The sequence below is a fragment of the Cricetulus griseus genome, chromosome 8 (genome assembly GCF_003668045.3).
Source record: "Cricetulus griseus strain 17A/GY chromosome 8, alternate assembly CriGri-PICRH-1.0, whole genome shotgun sequence".
Taxonomy (NCBI): domain Eukaryota; kingdom Metazoa; phylum Chordata; class Mammalia; order Rodentia; family Cricetidae; genus Cricetulus; species Cricetulus griseus.
The window spans coordinates 57155941-57174759 of NC_048601.1; the positions used below are offsets into that span (position 1 = coordinate 57155941).

Consider the following 18819-nt stretch of genomic DNA (forward strand, 5'->3'; position numbering starts at 1 on the left):
CTGTTTTCAGGCACACACCCTCAAGGCCTCAACATCTTAAAACCCAGGTTGGAGCAAGGCACATACAGGGGCCAATCAGGGGACATAAACAAACTGTCCTCTCTAGCAGAAAAATGAGAGGGATGGGAGATCTTTGTTAAAATGAGGCACCAGCCCTCAAGCTCCAGCTAGCACAATGCCAGGTAGAAAACAAGTGATGATTTCAGATTATTGAGCGCCCATAGGACCTCGGGATGGAACTCACCCAGTAGAGTGCTTGCCTGGCATGCACAAGACCCTGGGTTCAATGTCCAGCACTGTATAAGACCTGTAAATCCAGCACCAGGAAGGTGGGGAAGGGCAGACGTTCAAGGACATCCTAGGCTATACAGTGAGATCAAGGCCAGTCTGGAATACATGAAACCCTATCTCAAGAAAAGAACCTGGGAACAGACATACAGAGTGGCCCTCCAATAAGTCAGTCACCTCCAGTCATGGACCATAGCTACCCAGGAGACAAATCCCTGAAAGATGCCTTGCTCCAGGAGAACAGATCTGGTAACTGGGCTTGGGTACCAAGCACACAGCATGACTTCATCCAGGTCTAGAGATGGCCCCACCCTGGCCAAGCCATGTGGGACCTCATTTTCAGCCAGCTCAAGTCTTGAGTTAGTTCACACTGGCACCGGCCTTTCCTTGACCCCCTTCCCAACCCTTCCAACTCACAACTGTCCTTCCCTGACAATGGCCCAGGGTGATGACACTGGTCTCTAAAGGTTCTCACTACTTTGGTCTTTGCTGTCCTGCTGTAGGCTTCCCAGGTAGCAGTTTCTCTGGGTGGAGAGAGATGCATTCCTCACATCCAGCCACCCTAAGGAACTGACTGCCTGTCTAAAACACAGGGAGCAAGGATAACCAAGGATGCCATCTTCCTGGTACTTCAAATCTTCTCTCCCTAGCCCCACCCCCCCAAAAGAACCCTGGGTGTGGCAGAAGAGACACTCTGCCCTAGTGAAAGAGAGGGTGAAAGCAGCAGTTGGTGACCTGGCCAAGAGTCAGAAAGTGCCTGAGGGGAGAGAAGAGGGCAAGTACCCTAGGTTCTAGGATAGACACAGACCTATTTCTTCTGTGATAACATTCAGAGCCCAAAGAGTGATCTGTAGGGACAGTGACATCACTACCCTATAGCTGCATCACCCAGTATGACAGGAACTGCATTTTCTTATTCTGATTACTTTAGAAAAAAATTTAAAGAACCAATTGTAGACAGAGGCGAGGTTCAACACCTCAATTGTCCCCATCTGTAAAATGGGCTAATGTCAGCATCCAGTTTTTCAGGATCACTGTGGGATACAGGGCAGCATGTAAACCTATCTGCCTGATTTGTGGCACATGGCTAAAAAGATTAAGTAATTCTCTCTTGAGGACTTGGATGCCCTAGAGGAGTAGAAAATGCCAGAGGCCTGACACCAGAATTTAACCATCACACAGACACATACACAAGCATCAGATATGCCAAAGGGCAGAACACACACAGGGCGGGGGGGGGGGAGATGAGGGGGTGGCAAGACAGAGAGAGAAAGAGAGAGAGAGAGAGAGAGAGAGAGAGAGAGAGAGAGAGAGAGAGAGAAAGGCATCCAACTTCCCAAGGCTCCAAGGCTCACATACACCTTTGCACACTGAAGTCTTTCTCAGCTCTAGAAGGCACCAAGGCCGCCAGCACACACTTCAGGCCTGTCTCCTCCCTCCCAGCCAGGCTGCCTCTGCAGCTGGGGAAGCCTTGCCCCTCTAGCAAGGCCAACTACAGAGGCAGGGCTTGGAAAAATCCTCGTGCCTGGAGGGCAGGCCTAGGGCAAGGACGACAGGACAGATTCCGTGAGCTCATCCCCAGAAGCCGTCACTAAAGTTCCCAGAGAGGCTGGTGGCGTCAGGAGGGGGTGACTGGGTGGGAGTCGGGCGGTGGTGGCTGTGGCGGCAGCAAGGGGTGTGGGGTAAGGAGGAGGCTGATGGAACTCACTATAATAGCGGCTTTGTACTCCGATTCCCAGCTCCCTGGGAACGCCAGGAAGATTATGAAACCCGGTGTCTTTGGGAATGCCAGGATATTAGCTGGAAAAAGAATAGTACGAAAATAAAATAATGCGCGGATGGAGACAGCAGACGCTTAGCAGACTGAGCCAGGGCCTCCCGCTCTGAGGAGGGAGCCAGGCTTGGCCCCTGCTGCTGGTGCTAACGAGCAGACAGGGCCTGCCTTCCAAGGAGACGATTTCCAGAGGGTGCTGGCAGGCCAGGGGAGGGGTGGCAGGAGGCAAGGCATAACCAGGCCTAGTCCTGGGGCCCAGACATTCAAACCCCTCAGATTCCCAGGAGGTTCCCCTAACCCCACCCACAGACATTCTCTGGCTCTTTCAAGGTCTCTCTCTCTATAACCTCCTCCAAGCACCCTCCCCCTCAGCATGGTCACTCTGGAATAATTATAGAATAGCAAAGATATAGAAGGCAGCAGGTTTCTTCACAGTCACACATGAAAATCTCTGTAGCTCCCTAAATCACAGAGGAGCTCTCCTGTGGACCAAGCCTCTAGCTTCAGATCCACCAAAGGACAGACCAAGCTATCTTGCCTCCATCTGTGACATTGGCCATACACCCAGCCTGTCTCAGAAAAGCATCTTGATGGAGGCCAATGTACTCTATCTTCTGTCCTCCACACTCATAGATGGCCCTGGAGCCAGCAGCAGCAGCAACAGCTCGTTACTTAGGAAAGACCTTGTTAGCTGTAGAGATTCTTGAGCCCCACCCAGACACTGCATGAGAGCCAGCATTGTAACAGGTCCTTAGCTGACTTCTCTGCTCATTAGCCTGCACAGTCGCTGCTAATCCTTCCAGTGATGCTAAGATGTGGTCTCTTCCAAGTGATGTAACAGAGTCCCAGAGGCATGGGAGGCAGAAGAAAGATCCAGAGCACCCAGGAAGCCTGTCAGCCATCACACTTATACCAGGTGCAGGTTAGGCATCAGGACACCAGGGATCAGCCGTGGGGTCCCAGAAACAGAACCCTTGGCAATCTGTCCTGTGATACAGAGTGAGCATGAGTCCTGGGCTATGACACCAGAATGTTCCAGTGCAAGGAACTCAGAGATGGAAGCCCAGTCCACACTTTGACCAGGCTGGAAGCAAGTGAAGTTGACTGTAAAAATGAAGTATGGTACAGGGATATGTAGGCTGGAATTGTGTGTCTACGCTGGGGCTGAGGGGATTCCATTTACTCGGTTACGAAGTGATCCAGACAGTTACTATCAAAAAGGATAAGAGCTCTGCCCAGAAACTGAAGTCCTAAGGGCACTACAGAAGCCTGGGGGATCCACCCTAGCAATCACAGACTTTCTCCCTCAGGCAATTGTGCTCCCCAGGGATGCAGAGGGCTTCCTGAAGCTGGTTCCTTCCGTGTCTCATAAGCTAATCACAAATGAGTCAAAATCCATCAACCCTCCCATGTTGCCAACTTGACATTTGACTTCAGTGGACCCCCATGACATGCTCTCCCACAAACAGCAGCTAGTCGGTATCTCTGGGAAATGTCATCAACACCATGCCCCTTCCCCCAGTCTTTACATTGAGAATCTTGGGCCATGTCTCCTAGCCTTGCTTGCCTTCCTTCTCCAAGTCCCTCCCTGCTCTAGCACCTGCCTTTATCCGTGTGTTTCTGAGCACCTCTGGCCATTTGTTCTGCCCCTCCCAGCTGACACTCAGCCCCAACTCATCCCGCTTCCCCTGCCCTGGCCACCTGGCAGGCTGCCACCAGATCTGCTTTCCTCACACAGCGACACCGAATGTCAGACTAGCCAGAGCCAACGGTGAACTCATAGCAACTCTGGGCTCACCCTGTGGCTTAGCCCTCTTGGCTCCCTTACCATCTATATTGCTGAGCCTTTGATGCCTCTGTGTGTCCCTCTGCCACTCCAAACACAACCTTGGTCCCACAGCTCCTTCCTTGTGTGGTAGCCTTATTCCTGGATCTTCTGATGGGACATTCTTTCTCTCGTTTACTTTCCATAGCTACTTTATTCATGGTCCCCAACCCCTGCTCCAACCGGAGCTCGCCTCTGCTCAACCATGCACTCAGCTCCATGGTATCCATTGAGAAGAATCCTGGACCATCCCTCCAAACTCTCTGCTTACCACTATTTCCAGTATCTCTTCCTTTTCAGAAGTTCCTCTAGCGAACCTACTGGTGCTGCCAATCACAGAGCCCAAGTGTGGTCATCCAGAGCTTTCCACCCCTCACTCCAGGCACAGATGCTGGCACAGGCACACAACCAGCTGAGGCCATTTTGTTCCTGGAGTTGAACCACCCTGGGCTCTCCATATGGGAGGAAGGCTGCATGCCTTTGTCTAGCAGGGTGCTATGGCTGTCAGGATGTGGCATGTCTTCTGCCACCACCACCATCGTTGCTACCAAGGAGAAAATAAGCATGAGATGAAGCTGAGACAGAGAAGAGTCCCAGGGATGCCCTGAAAACCTCAGTCTCCTGCTGCCTAGTACCTGGCTCCTCTCCAGAGCACCCTTCAGCTGAGTGAGGCCCAAAGCCCCCTTGCTCATCGGCCCTTATGAGTGGAATGTCTCTGTAGTGTTCGCATTGTTTTCTGTCACTGGAACCTGGATCCCAATGGTTAGGCTAAGCTGACTGGCCAAAGGTCCCCAGGGATCCTCCTGCCTCTGCTTTCCCGATACTGGGGAAGCACATGCCACCACACCTAGCTTTTTAATGTAGAAGCTAGGGCTCAAACTCAGACCCCCAGGCTTGCACTCTGCCCACTGAGCCATCTCCCCAGCCTCCAGTCTCTGCCTAATGAGAAAGAATTAGTCTCTTCAGTGCTTGCCTGGCCTTCTGCAAGCTCTTCCCTATTTCCTGCCTCCGTCACAGGACCATCCCTAGACCCTGCCCAGTGCCCAAACCAGGCCAACACAGGACACAGGCAGCTACACACAGTCCTGCTTCCTGAAGCCACAGAGCTATCTCATTTTCTCCTGTCCTGGCTGAAAACTGCTTAGTGGCCCAGAGCCCAGGATGACTCTGCTTCTCTCCCAGGCTTTGTCTAGGACTAGAACGTTCTCTCTACAGTCTGTCACAGGTTGTTACCTGGTCTTCAGGGGGTTGCTCTACCTTAGCTGAAGAATATCTCTGGCCAGCCTTTGGGGCAGGGGGCGCCACTGGCTTCCACCTCCTTTTCTGCTTCCAGTCATCACATCCTGGGTCCATCCCCCGCTAGACTCTCCCAGGCCTCACAGCTGCCTAGACCCACTGATATGCAAATATACATTGATACAGACAACCTTGTACATAAAGGCTGATGGGACCTGCTTCCCAGGTTCACACCCCAGAGCCCCCACCAAAAAAAAAAAATTCATACATAATACTATCTGTATTTCAGAAGTAGTGGTCTTATTCAGGTCTTTCACTCTGTCTCCAGGAGCCTCTAGACTAGCAGAACAGAGAACAGGCTGTATGGCAGCCCCAAATGTCCCTGCTTCGATTGCCTTCATCTCTTCCTGGGGCTCACCACCCAGATCTTGAGTCACTTGAACAAACTCCAGTACTACTGACTATAGACAATGGCACAGGGATTTCCCTTTCTCAGGTATGTCTCCCCCAAACCCTATCAAAGCCTCCTCCTGGGGAGAACTGTCCAGTCAAGGATATGTCAGGGTCACCAGACCTCTCTGGTCACTCCCAGACTTCTTCTCCCACCCATACCAGCCCATCTCTGCAGGAAGCTCTAGGTTCTTTGGCTTTACTGTCTGTGAGTCACTCAGAGGCCCAGGCCACCTCCCTCTCTGCTCTCATCTTCACACTCAGAGAAGCAGTGGGTCTTCCAGTGTCAAGAAAGAAGCTGTCTTATTTTAGGAAGACACCCAGAATGCTGCTCACTCTCCCCACACGCCACCCCACAGGGACCCAAGCCAGGATGGCTGGCCAATGTTCCATCTACAAACCATGACCCTAGGGGCTCCATGCCTGTCCCACATCAGCCTTGGAAAGGCAAGCTGCACCCCACCCAAGCCCAGCCAGATGCAACCCAATGTACCAGGGCCCCCTCGAGGGCAAACACAGCTGCAGGCCCGGTCTTCTCCAGTGGCTCCATGCGGCGGCGCCAGCGGCGACGGCGGAAAGCATCTGTCTTGCGGTACTCCAGGTGAAACTTCCAGCCAAAGAGAGAAGCATACTCCCAGCCCTCGCCTTCAGCCTCTGCTTGCCTGTGCTGTAGGAGAGAGGAGGCAGCTATGAGGGAGTGACAGGGCAGGACTCCAAGGGTTAAGACTGGAAGAACCACCTGCAAGAAGGTGGCTTGGAGCAGCCTTGAGGTAGGAAACCCAGGAAAGAAAGGAGGTACCTAGGCCACCGGGTAGCTGAGGAGGCCAGCAGGGAAGGTAGACAGCAGCAGAGCTAGACACTGGGCTGTTTATTTGAACTAGGGGTGGACTGCCTGAATCCAGCTTTTCTTGTCATTTCCTTTTTCCCCTTCATGTCCCAGCTTCTAAACATAGAAATGGGTCTGCAGTTCAGAGGCAAAGCACAGAGCCTGCCTCCCAAGGTCAGGCTACTTCTCACTAGGATGTGGACCTAGGCCAACTGTGAGGAGACCCTGCCTCTCCTCTAAAGGGACTCTTTCCTGCAGGAAGCCCAGAACTGCCTGGCCCTGGGCCCTGTGAGAGACTGACACAGTTGCTGCTGTTAAATGTCAACTCTGTCTGGGACCCTAAGCAAGGCCCACACCTCTAACAACTAGATGTCTTCCATGGGCGGGAAGAATGTCAGCCTGGTTCACAGTGGCTTGTCTACAACCACTGGATGTCCCCAGACCCAGACATCCCTCTCTAGAGCCACTGCTCAAAGGGAAAAAAGGGAAGCTGGGTCCCCTAAAGACTTTTCCACTTAAACAGTGGGAAAGGCCTGGTTCTGCTACCAAAACCCAAATGTGTTCTTAGGAATGAAGGCTAGATGACAAGAAGACCCAGGGAAGGCAGGTCCTGAGGTTGGGCTGAGCATGAACATTCCCAGACTCAGGGACAGGTGCATGTGGTCATGTGTGATCACAAGAAAGTACTGTGGGCGGGTCCTGTTTTCCATGGCATCCTTGGGTGAACACCGATGGGTCTTATCTACTCACTCACCCACACGTGGCCTATCACAGGCATCCAGAAGCATGGCTCAGGAGCCAGTCCACCACTAACAAGTCACCTCCCTGTGGAGACATGTGTCCAGGCACATCCTACCAGCCAGTAGCCAATGGCAGACAGCTCAGAGGGTGTAGACCCCATGCCCTGCCTCCAGGTAAGGATTATCTGTGGGGTTCAAGGGTCCTTACCCTATGTCTCCATATCATGGAGTCTCCCTCTAGGAAACCAAACACCAAATACTTCCTTTGACAACCTTGCGCCTTCAGAAACTGTAAGTGGATGCCACAGGTGGATTCTGTAGTACTCAGACACACGTATCTGTTCTGGGGCTGAGGGCATCCATGAGCACCAGGTGTGATCTGTGGACGCTGGTATAATCTACACGTTTCAAGTGTGGCCTGTGTTTTGGGGCAGGGGGGTGTGATCTGTGTGCAGAGTGTGACCCATATTTTCAGTGTGATGTGTATATGTGCTAAATTGATCTGGATGAGACCTGTCAATGAATTTACTGGGTTTAGAGGTGTTTTGAATGAGAATGTCCCCTGGGGAATTTGAATACTTGATCCCCAATTGGTGGCATTGTTTGGGGAGGTCTGGGTGGTATAGCCTTGCTAGAGAAACTATGTCACTGGGGGGGGGGGGTTCTGAATTTAAAATCCTCCCACCACTTCCAGTTTTCTGTCTGCTTCATGCTTTCTGGTCTGACTGCCATGCCTGCTAATTGCAGCTCTGCCTCCCAACCACGACAGACTCTAACCTTCTGGAACTACAAGCCCACCAACAACTTTCCTCCATATTGCTTCATCACGGCAGCAGAAACATAACGAATACAGGTCTTGTGTGCCTGTGCATATTACATGAGCATTGACATGCTTGTCAGTGCACACAGGTCTAACCCTGCGTCCACTAGCTTCCTCCATCTGGAAGCCCCACTCCCACCCACCTCCTCTTGGCTCACCCTCTTCAGTGCCTCCATCTGGCTGAGGTCCCTCCTGCGCAGTCGGACCCAGCGCCGACGTCTGTGAGTGTAATACATCTTCTCAGCAGGGACCCAGTGTTTTGGCTTTCGGTCTGGGGGAATGGTGATGCTGTACTCCCAGCCTAGGGGTTGGGATAAAACCTGTAAGTCATTGTCAACAAATCCCCATCTCTTCTAAGCTATCTCTCTTTGTGAGGCATGCTCAGACCCTGAGCAGCTAAAACTCTGGGCCTAACTGGTACCTTGAAATGGAGGCATGTTCAGGAAGTTCCCCGGGTAAAGTATCCCAATGAAAGCCAGACAACTAACTGCCTAGGGCCTTCAACTGTCTCACTAGCACACCTAGGAGGTGGCTGGGGTAAGACCCGAGCCTCTGTGTGTTCCCACCTTGCTCATCAACAGCCCGATTGAGGTCTGTGGACCATTCTTCATCTTCCCACTTCCAGCCCAATGGGCATTCAATATCATCCTTCGGAAGCACCTTCTCCCCATTCTAGAGACACAATAGGCAAGTGTGAGATGATACAGACCAGGAACCCACAAGACACAAGGACACCATCGTTGTGGAGCACAGAGAAAATGGGTCAGAAAGTAGGAGCAGGGGAGAAGACACCTGGTCTTCTTGAGTCACAAGTTCTTCATGGGACCAAACATCCCGGACCCTGGGAAAAGCATAGGCTACCCACCTGGAGCATCCCCTTACCACATCGGTGTAGTTATCACTCATATAAATCCACTGGCCTCCGGGTAACCTGGTCTGGTTCTCAAAAACCTCCTCCACAAAGCTCAGATGACCAGCATCAGCATCATGGAGCAGGCTATTGGGGAGACAGTCAGAGGGTCACGGAGAACCCTACCACCTATCTTCTGCCTCCAAGAGAACAGTATACCTCAGCCCACCGGCACTGTCAACCTCACTACAACATAGATAGAGGCAGAGAGACGGGGACAGAGGATGAAAAGGAGGCTCAGAACAGGTAGGGGTGGTCACAGGCCAAAGAATGTGTCACCCAAGGTAAAAGAAGAAAAAGGGAACCAATAGGAGGCACCAAAGCCCAATGGATAGCACAAAGAAAATGTCATCAAACTATACATTAAAGATTTAATACTTGATTCTATAATCTACTTCAAGCTTGCAGAAATAAAAGTTACTGGATGTCACCCGGCTATAAAAAAAAAAAAGTATAGAGAGTGGCATAAGATGTATGAACTGTAGCCATCCAGGGAGCAAGTGAGCTGCCTGGAGCAGGAATGGTCACATATGTGCAATGAGAGGACTTTGTTGTATCATGGAGGGCAAGACATATGACTGGGTACCAACTCCACGGAATGCTTACTGTATATATGTATGAGTATGTGTGTGTACATGCACTCGGTGGGTGCAGGTTGGGGGGTTGCACACATACTATGGCATCCATGTGGAGGTCGAGGACAATCTTGGGTGTCAGTCCTCACTTTTGATCTGTTTGAGACAAGGTCTCTCGGTTGTCACTGCTAAGTATGTCAGGCCAGCTGGCCCAAAGGCCTGAGGGGAGTCTCCTGTCTTTGTTCCCATCTCCTTGTAGGAGCACTGAGGTTATAGATAAGTACTGCACTGGGCTTTATCATGGGTTCCAAGGAACTGAACTCATCAAGTCACTTGTGTGACAAGTGCTTTGGCCACTGAGTGTCTCCCCAGCCACATGGAGCACTTTATTTCTGAGTGTTTGAGATTTTCATGGCAAGTGCCAGCCCCAGGAGGGTCTAAGCAGCAGTCGTTGTGACCAGCAAGGAGCAGGTAGAAGGATCCACAGATCTCAAGATTTCAGAGGAGGGGCTAGGGAGAAAGGGAGGCCACGGTTGGACACCCTGCACAGCCCTCTACCACCCTGGGACTCACGTCTTCTCTGGACACACGAACCAGTCCCCTGCCCAGGCCCAGCCGGTGGAGGGGCGGAAGCTATCCTTTGGTAGTTTGATCTTGCCTGTGATGTCAGAAAACTTGGGGTAGGTGAGGCCTGTTGTGCCCCAGTTCCCGACCAGTGCCAGCTTTGTCTGATTCTCATACTGCAGACCAAAGAAGGAAGAGAGGTGAGGGGTCATGAAATCCAGGATCTAAGGGCCAGTATGTGGGCAGGAACCTACCGTTTCGGCAAAGACGGAGAGCTTCCCCTCGGCAAACTGATTGAATTCTTTCTCATCCACAGAGAGCCCGAACCAGAGCTTGACCCGGATCTGCACAGGCATTCGGGTCCCAGGCACGCCCTCCATGGGATACTGGGGTCAAAGAAACACAAACACTCACAGCCCCTCAGACCTGGGCATACCAGCTCAACACCTAGTTAGGTGTACTGTTGGGGGATTTCACAAAATGTCGTACAAGTGGCATATATAAGCAAGAAGTTTTTTCCACAAGAGTCCTGTTCACCAAAGAAGTCTATAGCAGCCATGTAGGAGCTCTCTACAGATGGGGTCATGTCTGCAACAGGGTCACCAATATCCCCTTCTCCTGCCATCTTTTTACTTCTGTCATCTGAGGGAACTTTCACCTACAATGGAAATGGCTCAGATCTGCAAGGTCCAATAGGGCAGCCACAAGCCATTTGAGAAGTGGCTCGTGTAACCAGGGAACTGCAGTTTTCATTTTATTTGACATTCGCTAGTTTAAATAGCTATACAAGGCTGCTGCGCTGGACAGCACCATCCTAGAAACAGAAGAGCAGGGACCCAGCTCCAGAAGAGGAGCCGTTAAAGCCACTTCATTTCATTTTCAGTACTTCATGCTTTGGCTAGACGTGAGCATTGCATATAATGTCCCCACAATTTCCAGCGCTTATCAGCATGCTAACCGCTCTTTGCTGCTCAGCTGTTTTTTTATCCTGAAGGCTTCAGAAGCTCTGCCAAATGGAATAACCGCAACAACCCAACATTTAAAAACATATATATGTTCTCTACGATTACTTCACCATTTGACTAAAACCAAAGGTCAGATTCGGCCTTGGGGAGCAGAGTTCCTCCCTCTTAAAATGACACCCTGTCCCCTAGAGGAGACACCATGGTGAGAGACAGCTCACTGAGTAAGAGCAGCAGGGTGTATGGGTGGGTTCAGAAAAAGCTGAGAGCTAGTGTGGGGATTCCTAAGCTGGTGGGGAAGGCCTGGACCCCTAGAGGTAGAGCCCAGGCCAAGAGAAAGCTTAGGAAGTGGCATAGACCATTGTTGGTTGACCTTCTCCCGTTTCTTGGCCCATCTCTTTTCAGTCTTCCTTGGAGAGGTGTGGAAGCACCTCTTATCCCACCAGTCCCCAGGAACTCACTGTGGTGTTCACTCCGCTGTCCCCTCCCTCGGGGTGGCTAGCTGTCTTTTTCCCTCCAAGCCACCAACCCTTGGGACATGGCAGGAATGCCTGCCTCCTCCCTTTCTTCCCTCACCTCGAGCTCCCCACCAACAACCTCCCCCAGACGGGGCCAGCCTGCCCAACCGAAAATAGCAACAGCAAATAAAGAAATGTCTAGTTTGGGGCTTCTCTCTTCTGCTGGTGCTCACTTTTTCCAGCTTGGGTTTAAGTTAAGGAACACCAGTGTTTGCTTGGTCTCTGCCCGCTGCCAACATTTTTGTAGCGCTTGCTCAGGAGCTACTGGCAGGCTCATGAACTCAGTGGGGAAGACTTCGAGAAACAATTCTATATCTTTTTTTCTCTCTCTCTCTTTTGCATGGAATCGGGGAACATTTTCAGTTCACCTCCTGGAGGCTTCAGGGCAAAGAGGTCAGAACTGGAGGGAGAGGTGTTCCAGAGCCTACCAGGCCTGCTTACAGCCTGCCTGCATTCTCACCACTCACTGCCCTGCCAGCCCACGCACGCTGCCTCCCCGTCCACATTCCACACGCACAAGGAAAGGGTCAGCCTAGGAGGGCAATCTGAGGCCAGAACTCAAACAAAGAGTGTACCTCATATGGTCCAGGAGCAGGTGAGAAGATCATGATTCCTGCCTAACACACACACACACACACACACACATCCGCATCTTCCCCTCTGAAATATCAGTCTTTGTGTACTGATTATCTCAGTCCTGGCTATCTTAGTTAAGGTTACCATTGCTGTGATTAAAAACACTATGGCCGGGGCTGGAGAGATGTCTCAGAGGTTAAGAGCACTGCTTGTTCTTCCAAAGGTCCTGAGTCCGATTCCCAGCAACCACATGGTGGCTCACAATCATCTATAATGAGATCTGGTGCCCTCTTCTGGCATCCAAGCATACATGTAAGTAGAATACTGTGTACAAAATAAATAATTTGGAAAAAAAAAACTGCTATGGCCAAAAGCAACTTGGAAAGGAAAGGGTTTATTTAGTTTATATGTCCATATTGGTGTTCAGTATTAAAAGTCAGGACAAGAACTCAAACAATGCAGGAACCTGAAGGCAGGAGCTGATACAGAGGCCATAGAGGACTGCTGCTTACCAGCTTGTTCCTCATGACTTTCTCAGCCTGCTTTCTTATAGCACCCAGGACCACCAGCCCAGCAGTGGCACCACCCACAATGGGCTGGGCCCTCCCCCATCAATCACTAATTAAGAAAATGTGGTCTTGCCTACAGTTCAATCTTATAGAGACATTTTTTATTTAATTGAGGTTCCTGCCTCTCAGATGACTTTAGTTTGTGTCAAGTTGACATAAAACTACCCAGCACACTGGCCTAGAATGGATCTCCAAACGCGGCCTTTGTAGAGCAAGGGACTGCCCCCAAACTAAGAGGCGAGCAGAGGGACAGAGGAATGAGTGTCTGTTGACCATCTCATTCACGAAGCAATGTGTTCACTGTCTAGTCAGTCTTCAGTGCCTGTGAGGTAGACGGCCTCGTTTTCATTTCATAGGTGGGAAGAAAGTAGGCTATTCAGAGAACTTTGGTGACCTGCTCAAGGCCAGACAGAACTCCAACCTGCACTGGCAATCTGTTCAGACAGGCTGTGCAGTTGGAACCAGCCCTCTCTTCCCACCCCAAGGGGCAACAAGAATGACTGAACAACAAAAAACAGGTAGGCTAGCAGCCAGGGGATGGCATTCCTCAGAAGGGTCCAGGCTGAGATATGGCCAATGATGACTCCTGGAAGCTTGGAGATGTGAGGTACCAAGTAAAGAAAGGTTATAGCAGCCGGGCGTTGTTGGCGCACACCTTTAATCCCAGCACTCGGAAGGCAGAGGCAGGCGGATCTCTGTGAGTTTGAGGTCAGCCTGGTCTCCAGAGCGAGTGCCAGGATAGGCTCCAAACTACACAGAGAAACCCTGTCTCGAAAAACAAAAAACAAAACAAACAAACAAACAAACAAAACCAAAAAGGGTTATAGCTGCAGCAGAGACTCTGGGGAAATGGGCCAGGCTGGAGTGGAGACAAGCCATGTAGGCTGAGGAGGCCTTGAAAGCAGAGCCATTGGAACTGGAAGTGGTAAGAAACAGCTGGTTCCCTGGCCACTGAGGATGGCTATATACAGAGACGTCACCTCAGGAGGGTGCACACTGCAATCCAGTCATCTGGCTGGAGCCATGACCAAAGCCTCCAGGGCTCTGTATCCCAGTGATGAGCTAAAGAAGATGACGGGAGCCCTTCCACAAGCACCCACTCACTTTCCCCTCAGTGGCTGTAGCTGAGGCCACTGGGGCAGGTCTGGAGGCCATTTGAGAAATCAAGGATGATTCTTGAAAGAGACCAGCCCCAGTAAGCAATAAAGTCTTGAACACAAACACACACATGGGTGGTTTTTTTTTTTACTTCAAAAACAAAACAAAACAAAACAACAACAAAAAAAAAACGGGGTCTTGTGTAGCCCTGGCTGTCCTCAGACTCAATGTGTAGCCAAGGATGATCTTGAACTCCTGATGCCCCTGCCTCTACCTCCCAAATGCTAGGACAGGTGGGTGCCACCAGGCTCTGTTTTTCTACGTCATTACAAAATCCACATCCCAGCTCCTACCAACAAGCCTCCTAGACTCACTGCACAGGGTCTGGAGAGTTTTGGGGAAAGTGAACAAAAAGCAAGTTATTTTACTCAAATACCCCTCCCGGCCCAAGATGAATGTCTGAGGACTTTCAGATAGTTTCAGAGCAGGACTGGATGGGGAGCCAGAAGAAGCTGAAGAAAGGCCATGTGTTGAGAAAACCCTATGGTTGCCCTGGAAGAGAGAATACTCACTTTCAGAAAGATGGTCTGCAGCTTCCCACAGTTCCTGCCGCAGTAGCTGGGGCCCCGCCGGGAGAAGAGGACTTCATGGGTTGGCACCCGTTGGTAGGCCACGCGCTTATCGCCCTGCAGCATCCAGATGATGATATCTGGCAGGCTGTTCTGGGGCTGGAGAGGGGGTGGTAGTCAAAGTGGGAATAGTGGGTTACATGTCCAGAGCTATCCTGATCTCTAACTCAAGGGCCACAATGGTCTTGCCTCACCCAGTTCCCATCCCATACTAGCCACTCAGGGCCCTGCCTTTGGCTCTTGGCTTACAGAGGAGCTCCCACAAATGTCTCTGAGATGCCCATGGGTTTCTGGGAAGATGCCCCTGCACAGAGTATGAAGTACAACTCTTAAGTCTTTTCTTGTGGGAGATGTGACCTGCCCAGATGAGCCTCCTTCTTCCTCCTGCTGACCCTAAGGTCTGCAGGCTTACAGGAGTAGACAACACTGCAACAGGGCCTCCTCAGAGAGAGTGAGGCTCCAGACCTGGGGGTCAGACCTGGAAGTGTGTTGAGGAGGATTCTCCAGGCCTTGCCTTCTCCTAGCCATAGAACAAACTCTGTGAAGAGGATAGGAGCAGGAGCAGGCTCCAGAGGCTGCCAATGACCAGACTGGGGGACAGTCCCTACCACTATGAGGATATGCCCAGGGAACTGGTCATGTGCCTATCACCCTGCCCAGGGAAACTCTAGGGTTCATCACCCCTTTCCAAGCAGCCTTTCCCATTGTCTTTCTACAGCCCTCTGTTCCAGACACCCTCTCCCTGTACATGCTTGGGTACCATCCCTTTCTCACTATCCACATTTCCTACAGACAGGTAGGTGGTGGTGGGGGGGGGTTGGGGCTATGCAGGAGTCAGGTTCCTAAGGAAGAGGTTTCAACATGAGACCTAGAGCCAGACACTCTGGATTTTGGTACTAGCCTTGCTCTGACATCCTTCAGCAGGCTAGGCCATCTATTGAGTGTTAAGTACCTACTGTGTGCCAGACTCTGAGTTGGACCCTGCAACACCTAGTAAGTATGCTGCTGTGTCCCGCAAATGGGCATACTAATACTCAGGTTAAATGACCTGTGTGAGGACACCCAGCAACAGACCCAGGAATGTATCACAGTGTAAACGTTTGGTCTACATTCCAGGAGGCAGGAAAACTGAAGACTAAAGGTCCCTCAGGATTCATTACCTCCTCAGCCAGGGCACGGAGACGCAGAAGCCAGTCCTCAGCCTGCTCCAGGGCAGCAGGGAGCTCACTGTGTCCAAGCTTCAAGGCCAGGGCAGCTTCTTTGATCTGGTTGAGGTGACAGGTACGTAGCCGGAACAGATACTGATCAAGGTGGGTGGCAGAAGGTATTTCATGGATGTCACACAGGGGCTGACTATGAGAGACAGGTGGAATGGGCTTGTTCACCAGGGCTCCACACACCACAGAGGCAGGTGCATGCATGCGCCTATTCATAGTACATACATTTACAGGGTCCCTGCTCGCTGCCAGTCTGTCGGGTGCTCACCTCAGTTGCCTGCCTGCCTGCTCCAGGAAGCCTCCCACACACAGCCTGGCCCTCATACTCCTACTCTGAAACATGCCTCTTTATTCCCAGGAGATCCTTTTGGGACTCCCCCTCAACCTTCAGTCTGGTGGATTCGTTTGTATGAGTGACCCCTTTACAAGCCGACTGCAAACTCTCAGAGGACCTAGAGGGTCCTTTTCCTGCCCCCTTGTGTTGTCTAGGGCAGAGGCCAGAGTCTAAGTTGCCCCACACTAAAATAAATCCCTTCTGTGTTGGGAGCACACTTTCTCCAAGAAAGAAATTTATGGACCCCTGATTAGCTACTGCAGACGCTGTGGGGAGGCCAGCAGCCATGAATACAGAAGCATGCAGCCCGGCTGCCCCAAGATGGCCCTCTCAGAATCCTGAGCTTTGGAAAGTCTTCTGAGCACTGCTGGGGTACTGTAGCCCTCAAATAACAGCGCTGAAAGCCCAAGTGAGGGGTTAAATTAAAGTCCATCATATGTGGGGGCAAAGACCTCTGATCCCCGACCCAACACACGGGAGACTCTCTAAAAGCCTCACAGATGGACGCTCCACACTGTTCCAGGGCTGGATGTACACACCCAGGAGAAATGCTAGAAAAGAGGGGGTGAGTTCCAGTTCTCCCTCCCCAAGCAGGACCCTCCAGCTGGCCCAGCCCTTGCCCTCAAACAGGACATTCGTCAACGCTGCTGCGCCAGGCCCGCTCAGCGCTGCAGCCCCCGCCCCCTCCCCGCAGCGTCTGGACTCCCGGCTCCCGGCTGATTTATTTTTTCTGCCAATTTCCCCGAGCTATGCAGAACCAATTACCGCCGGAGCGCCACGGCACCGCTCTGGCAGGCCCTCGGCGCGCTGCGTCTTTCCTGTTATTTTTTTTAATTGAATTTTTAGGGTGGGGGGAGCGGGTGCGCGAGCTCCATCTCGGGGAAACTTAAGCCCCGGGGCCCGTCTCAGGTCACGTACTGCACACCCTGTGGTAATATAATATTTACTGCCCCGAGGGTGCCGCGAACGGCAGCCCCGGGCCGGCGGCAGCGGGCGGAGGCCGTGCATGGTGGGTGAGGGGCCCTGGTGCGCAGTGGAGCAGAGGGCTGGAGAAGCCCAGCCAAGGTCAGAAAACAGGGAGGACCCTCCAGCAGACCACCCAACCAAAACTCCCTAAAACCAGCCAAGCGCAGTCCTTACCACTCCCAAGATGCCCTGGCTCTTTCCCACCCGCAGGGAAGTACAGAAATAGGGGTACAGAAATGAGGGGAGTCTGAGGAGGAGACTGCGTCGCTAGCCCTCCCTACAAATGGAAGGTGGGCCACATGACACCTGGAGCAGAGCTGGCTGCTCACCAAGTCACCACCTGTCCCTGGGGACCAAGTTGATGACTGTATCAGGGCCAGTCCTCCGGATAATGAGCTGGCCTCATTCTTGAGTTGCGCTACAGGCTGAGTCCAAAGAGATGACCTTTCCCCAACTTAGCCCTCTCATGAGGGGAAACTGAGGCAGCCCGCCATTCCCCACAGGAGCAGCTTTGGAGTTTTCCTTGGAAAAAGTGGCCCTGATCTGCACCTACAGGGCCGACAGGAGCCAGTCCGGTGTAGAATGCTAGGAAGGGTTTTGTAGTTAACGGAACAGCATGAGGACGGCAGAAAGTAATACACAGAGGCAAGGGATACGTTATAGGTGGGCAAGTTCCAACAAGTCAGCAATGACTCAGAAGGCATGAGGGCTATGAGGCACCCTGTGGGGAAACAGTTCTCTCCAGGATGCTAAAGAAGGAAAGGGGGGAAAAGAGAGTGAGAAAGGAAGGGTGGGTGGCTGGGCTGTGGAGAGGGTAGGGAGATGAAGGCTGTGCCAGCTGCTAGGGTCTGTGCTGTGATCTCTGAAGGTGGTAGACCTGTGGAGACCGGAGGAGATGGGAGTTGGTGATGGAAGTGTGGGGCATGTATGGCCTCAGATAAAGCCTGGCCCAGCTGGCAGGACAAACACATGGAAAGGAGACACAGTGAGTACAGAAATCAGAGAAGAGGGCTCAGCTACATTGTTGCAGGGGGGGCAGGGTTCTGGGTCAGCTAGGGAGCCCTGGCTGGATACAATAAAGCAGATAGCAAGTAATCAGCCCTGGTCAGCCATGACACCTGCTTATGCTGAAGCCTTTGGCAGCATGGTGGCCTCAGGTGGTTCCTGGAGGGATAATCTGGAGTCCCTTCCCTGAAAATCCTGTCAGATACCTTGAGAGGATGAAAACCCACCCCCCACTCCAAGCTCCTGTCCTGGACTGATGCCCCATAGAGGCTTGGGCATCCTCCTACCCCCAGGAGAATGACCCAAGAGCCTAATTTGGCAGAGTGTTTCGAATAAATCCTCCCTGAGAGGGCACTGAGGACAACCTAGGACCAAGTCCTACAGCCTCCAGTGTCCTAGTACCTCAGACTTGCCAGGGATTGGGTGGGATTGGGTCCCACCCATTCCCAAACACATAGCCACACAAACTAGCCTGTTTTGCCCCACAGTTGCCACAAGCAGTACTGGGGAGACCCGTGTTCTGCCAGCCACTGTCCCAGAAGTGGCATCACTGGGAACAGCAGCCTCTCCATAGGCATGGCCAGGGGGCCAGGATGCTCTGAGCAGGTGCCCCAACCTGGCGCCCCTGCAAGCTGATTGTGTCCCTGTGTGCCCTCCAGTACCACATTCCTTCCTCCTCCAGCAAGAAGGCCTGCTTCTTGATGCCTCATGGCTCCTACTCGCCTTTCCTCCCACTAAACCCCTCAGAGAATGGCCCCAAAGCCCACCCAACTGTTAGGGCCACAACTAGGGAATCGTCCTGAGCCTTTCCTAGGCTCCTAGTTCTATCAGTGACAGAGTAATACAAGGACACTCTTCCACTTACTTGACATGTGAATCTGGGTGTGTCAATCAAATCCCTGTGTGCCTCAGTTTCCTTATTTGGCCCTCAGAGAAT

At 52.0% G+C, this 18819-nt stretch overlaps 1 protein-coding gene across 4 annotated transcripts in view; it reads right to left on the reverse strand.

Annotated features, from left to right (window-relative positions):
• Dysf (dysferlin) overlaps positions 1–18819 on the reverse strand; it is a 199811-nt gene that overhangs the window by 85174 nt on the left and 95818 nt on the right. For all 4 annotated transcript variants that reach the window (XM_027428547.2, XM_027428543.2, XM_027428546.2 and 1 more), the window contains 8 exons: positions 15521–15713; positions 14304–14459; positions 10263–10394; positions 10018–10184; positions 8842–8956; positions 8526–8631; positions 8118–8260; positions 6067–6240 (listed from right to left, as the gene is read on the reverse strand). In XM_027428547.2, coding sequence (XP_027284348.1) covers positions 6067–6240; positions 8118–8260; positions 8526–8631; positions 8842–8956; positions 10018–10184; positions 10263–10394; positions 14304–14459; positions 15521–15713 — 1186 coding nt within the window. The remainder of the gene's footprint in view (positions 1–6066; positions 6241–8117; positions 8261–8525; positions 8632–8841; positions 8957–10017; positions 10185–10262; positions 10395–14303; positions 14460–15520; positions 15714–18819) is intronic.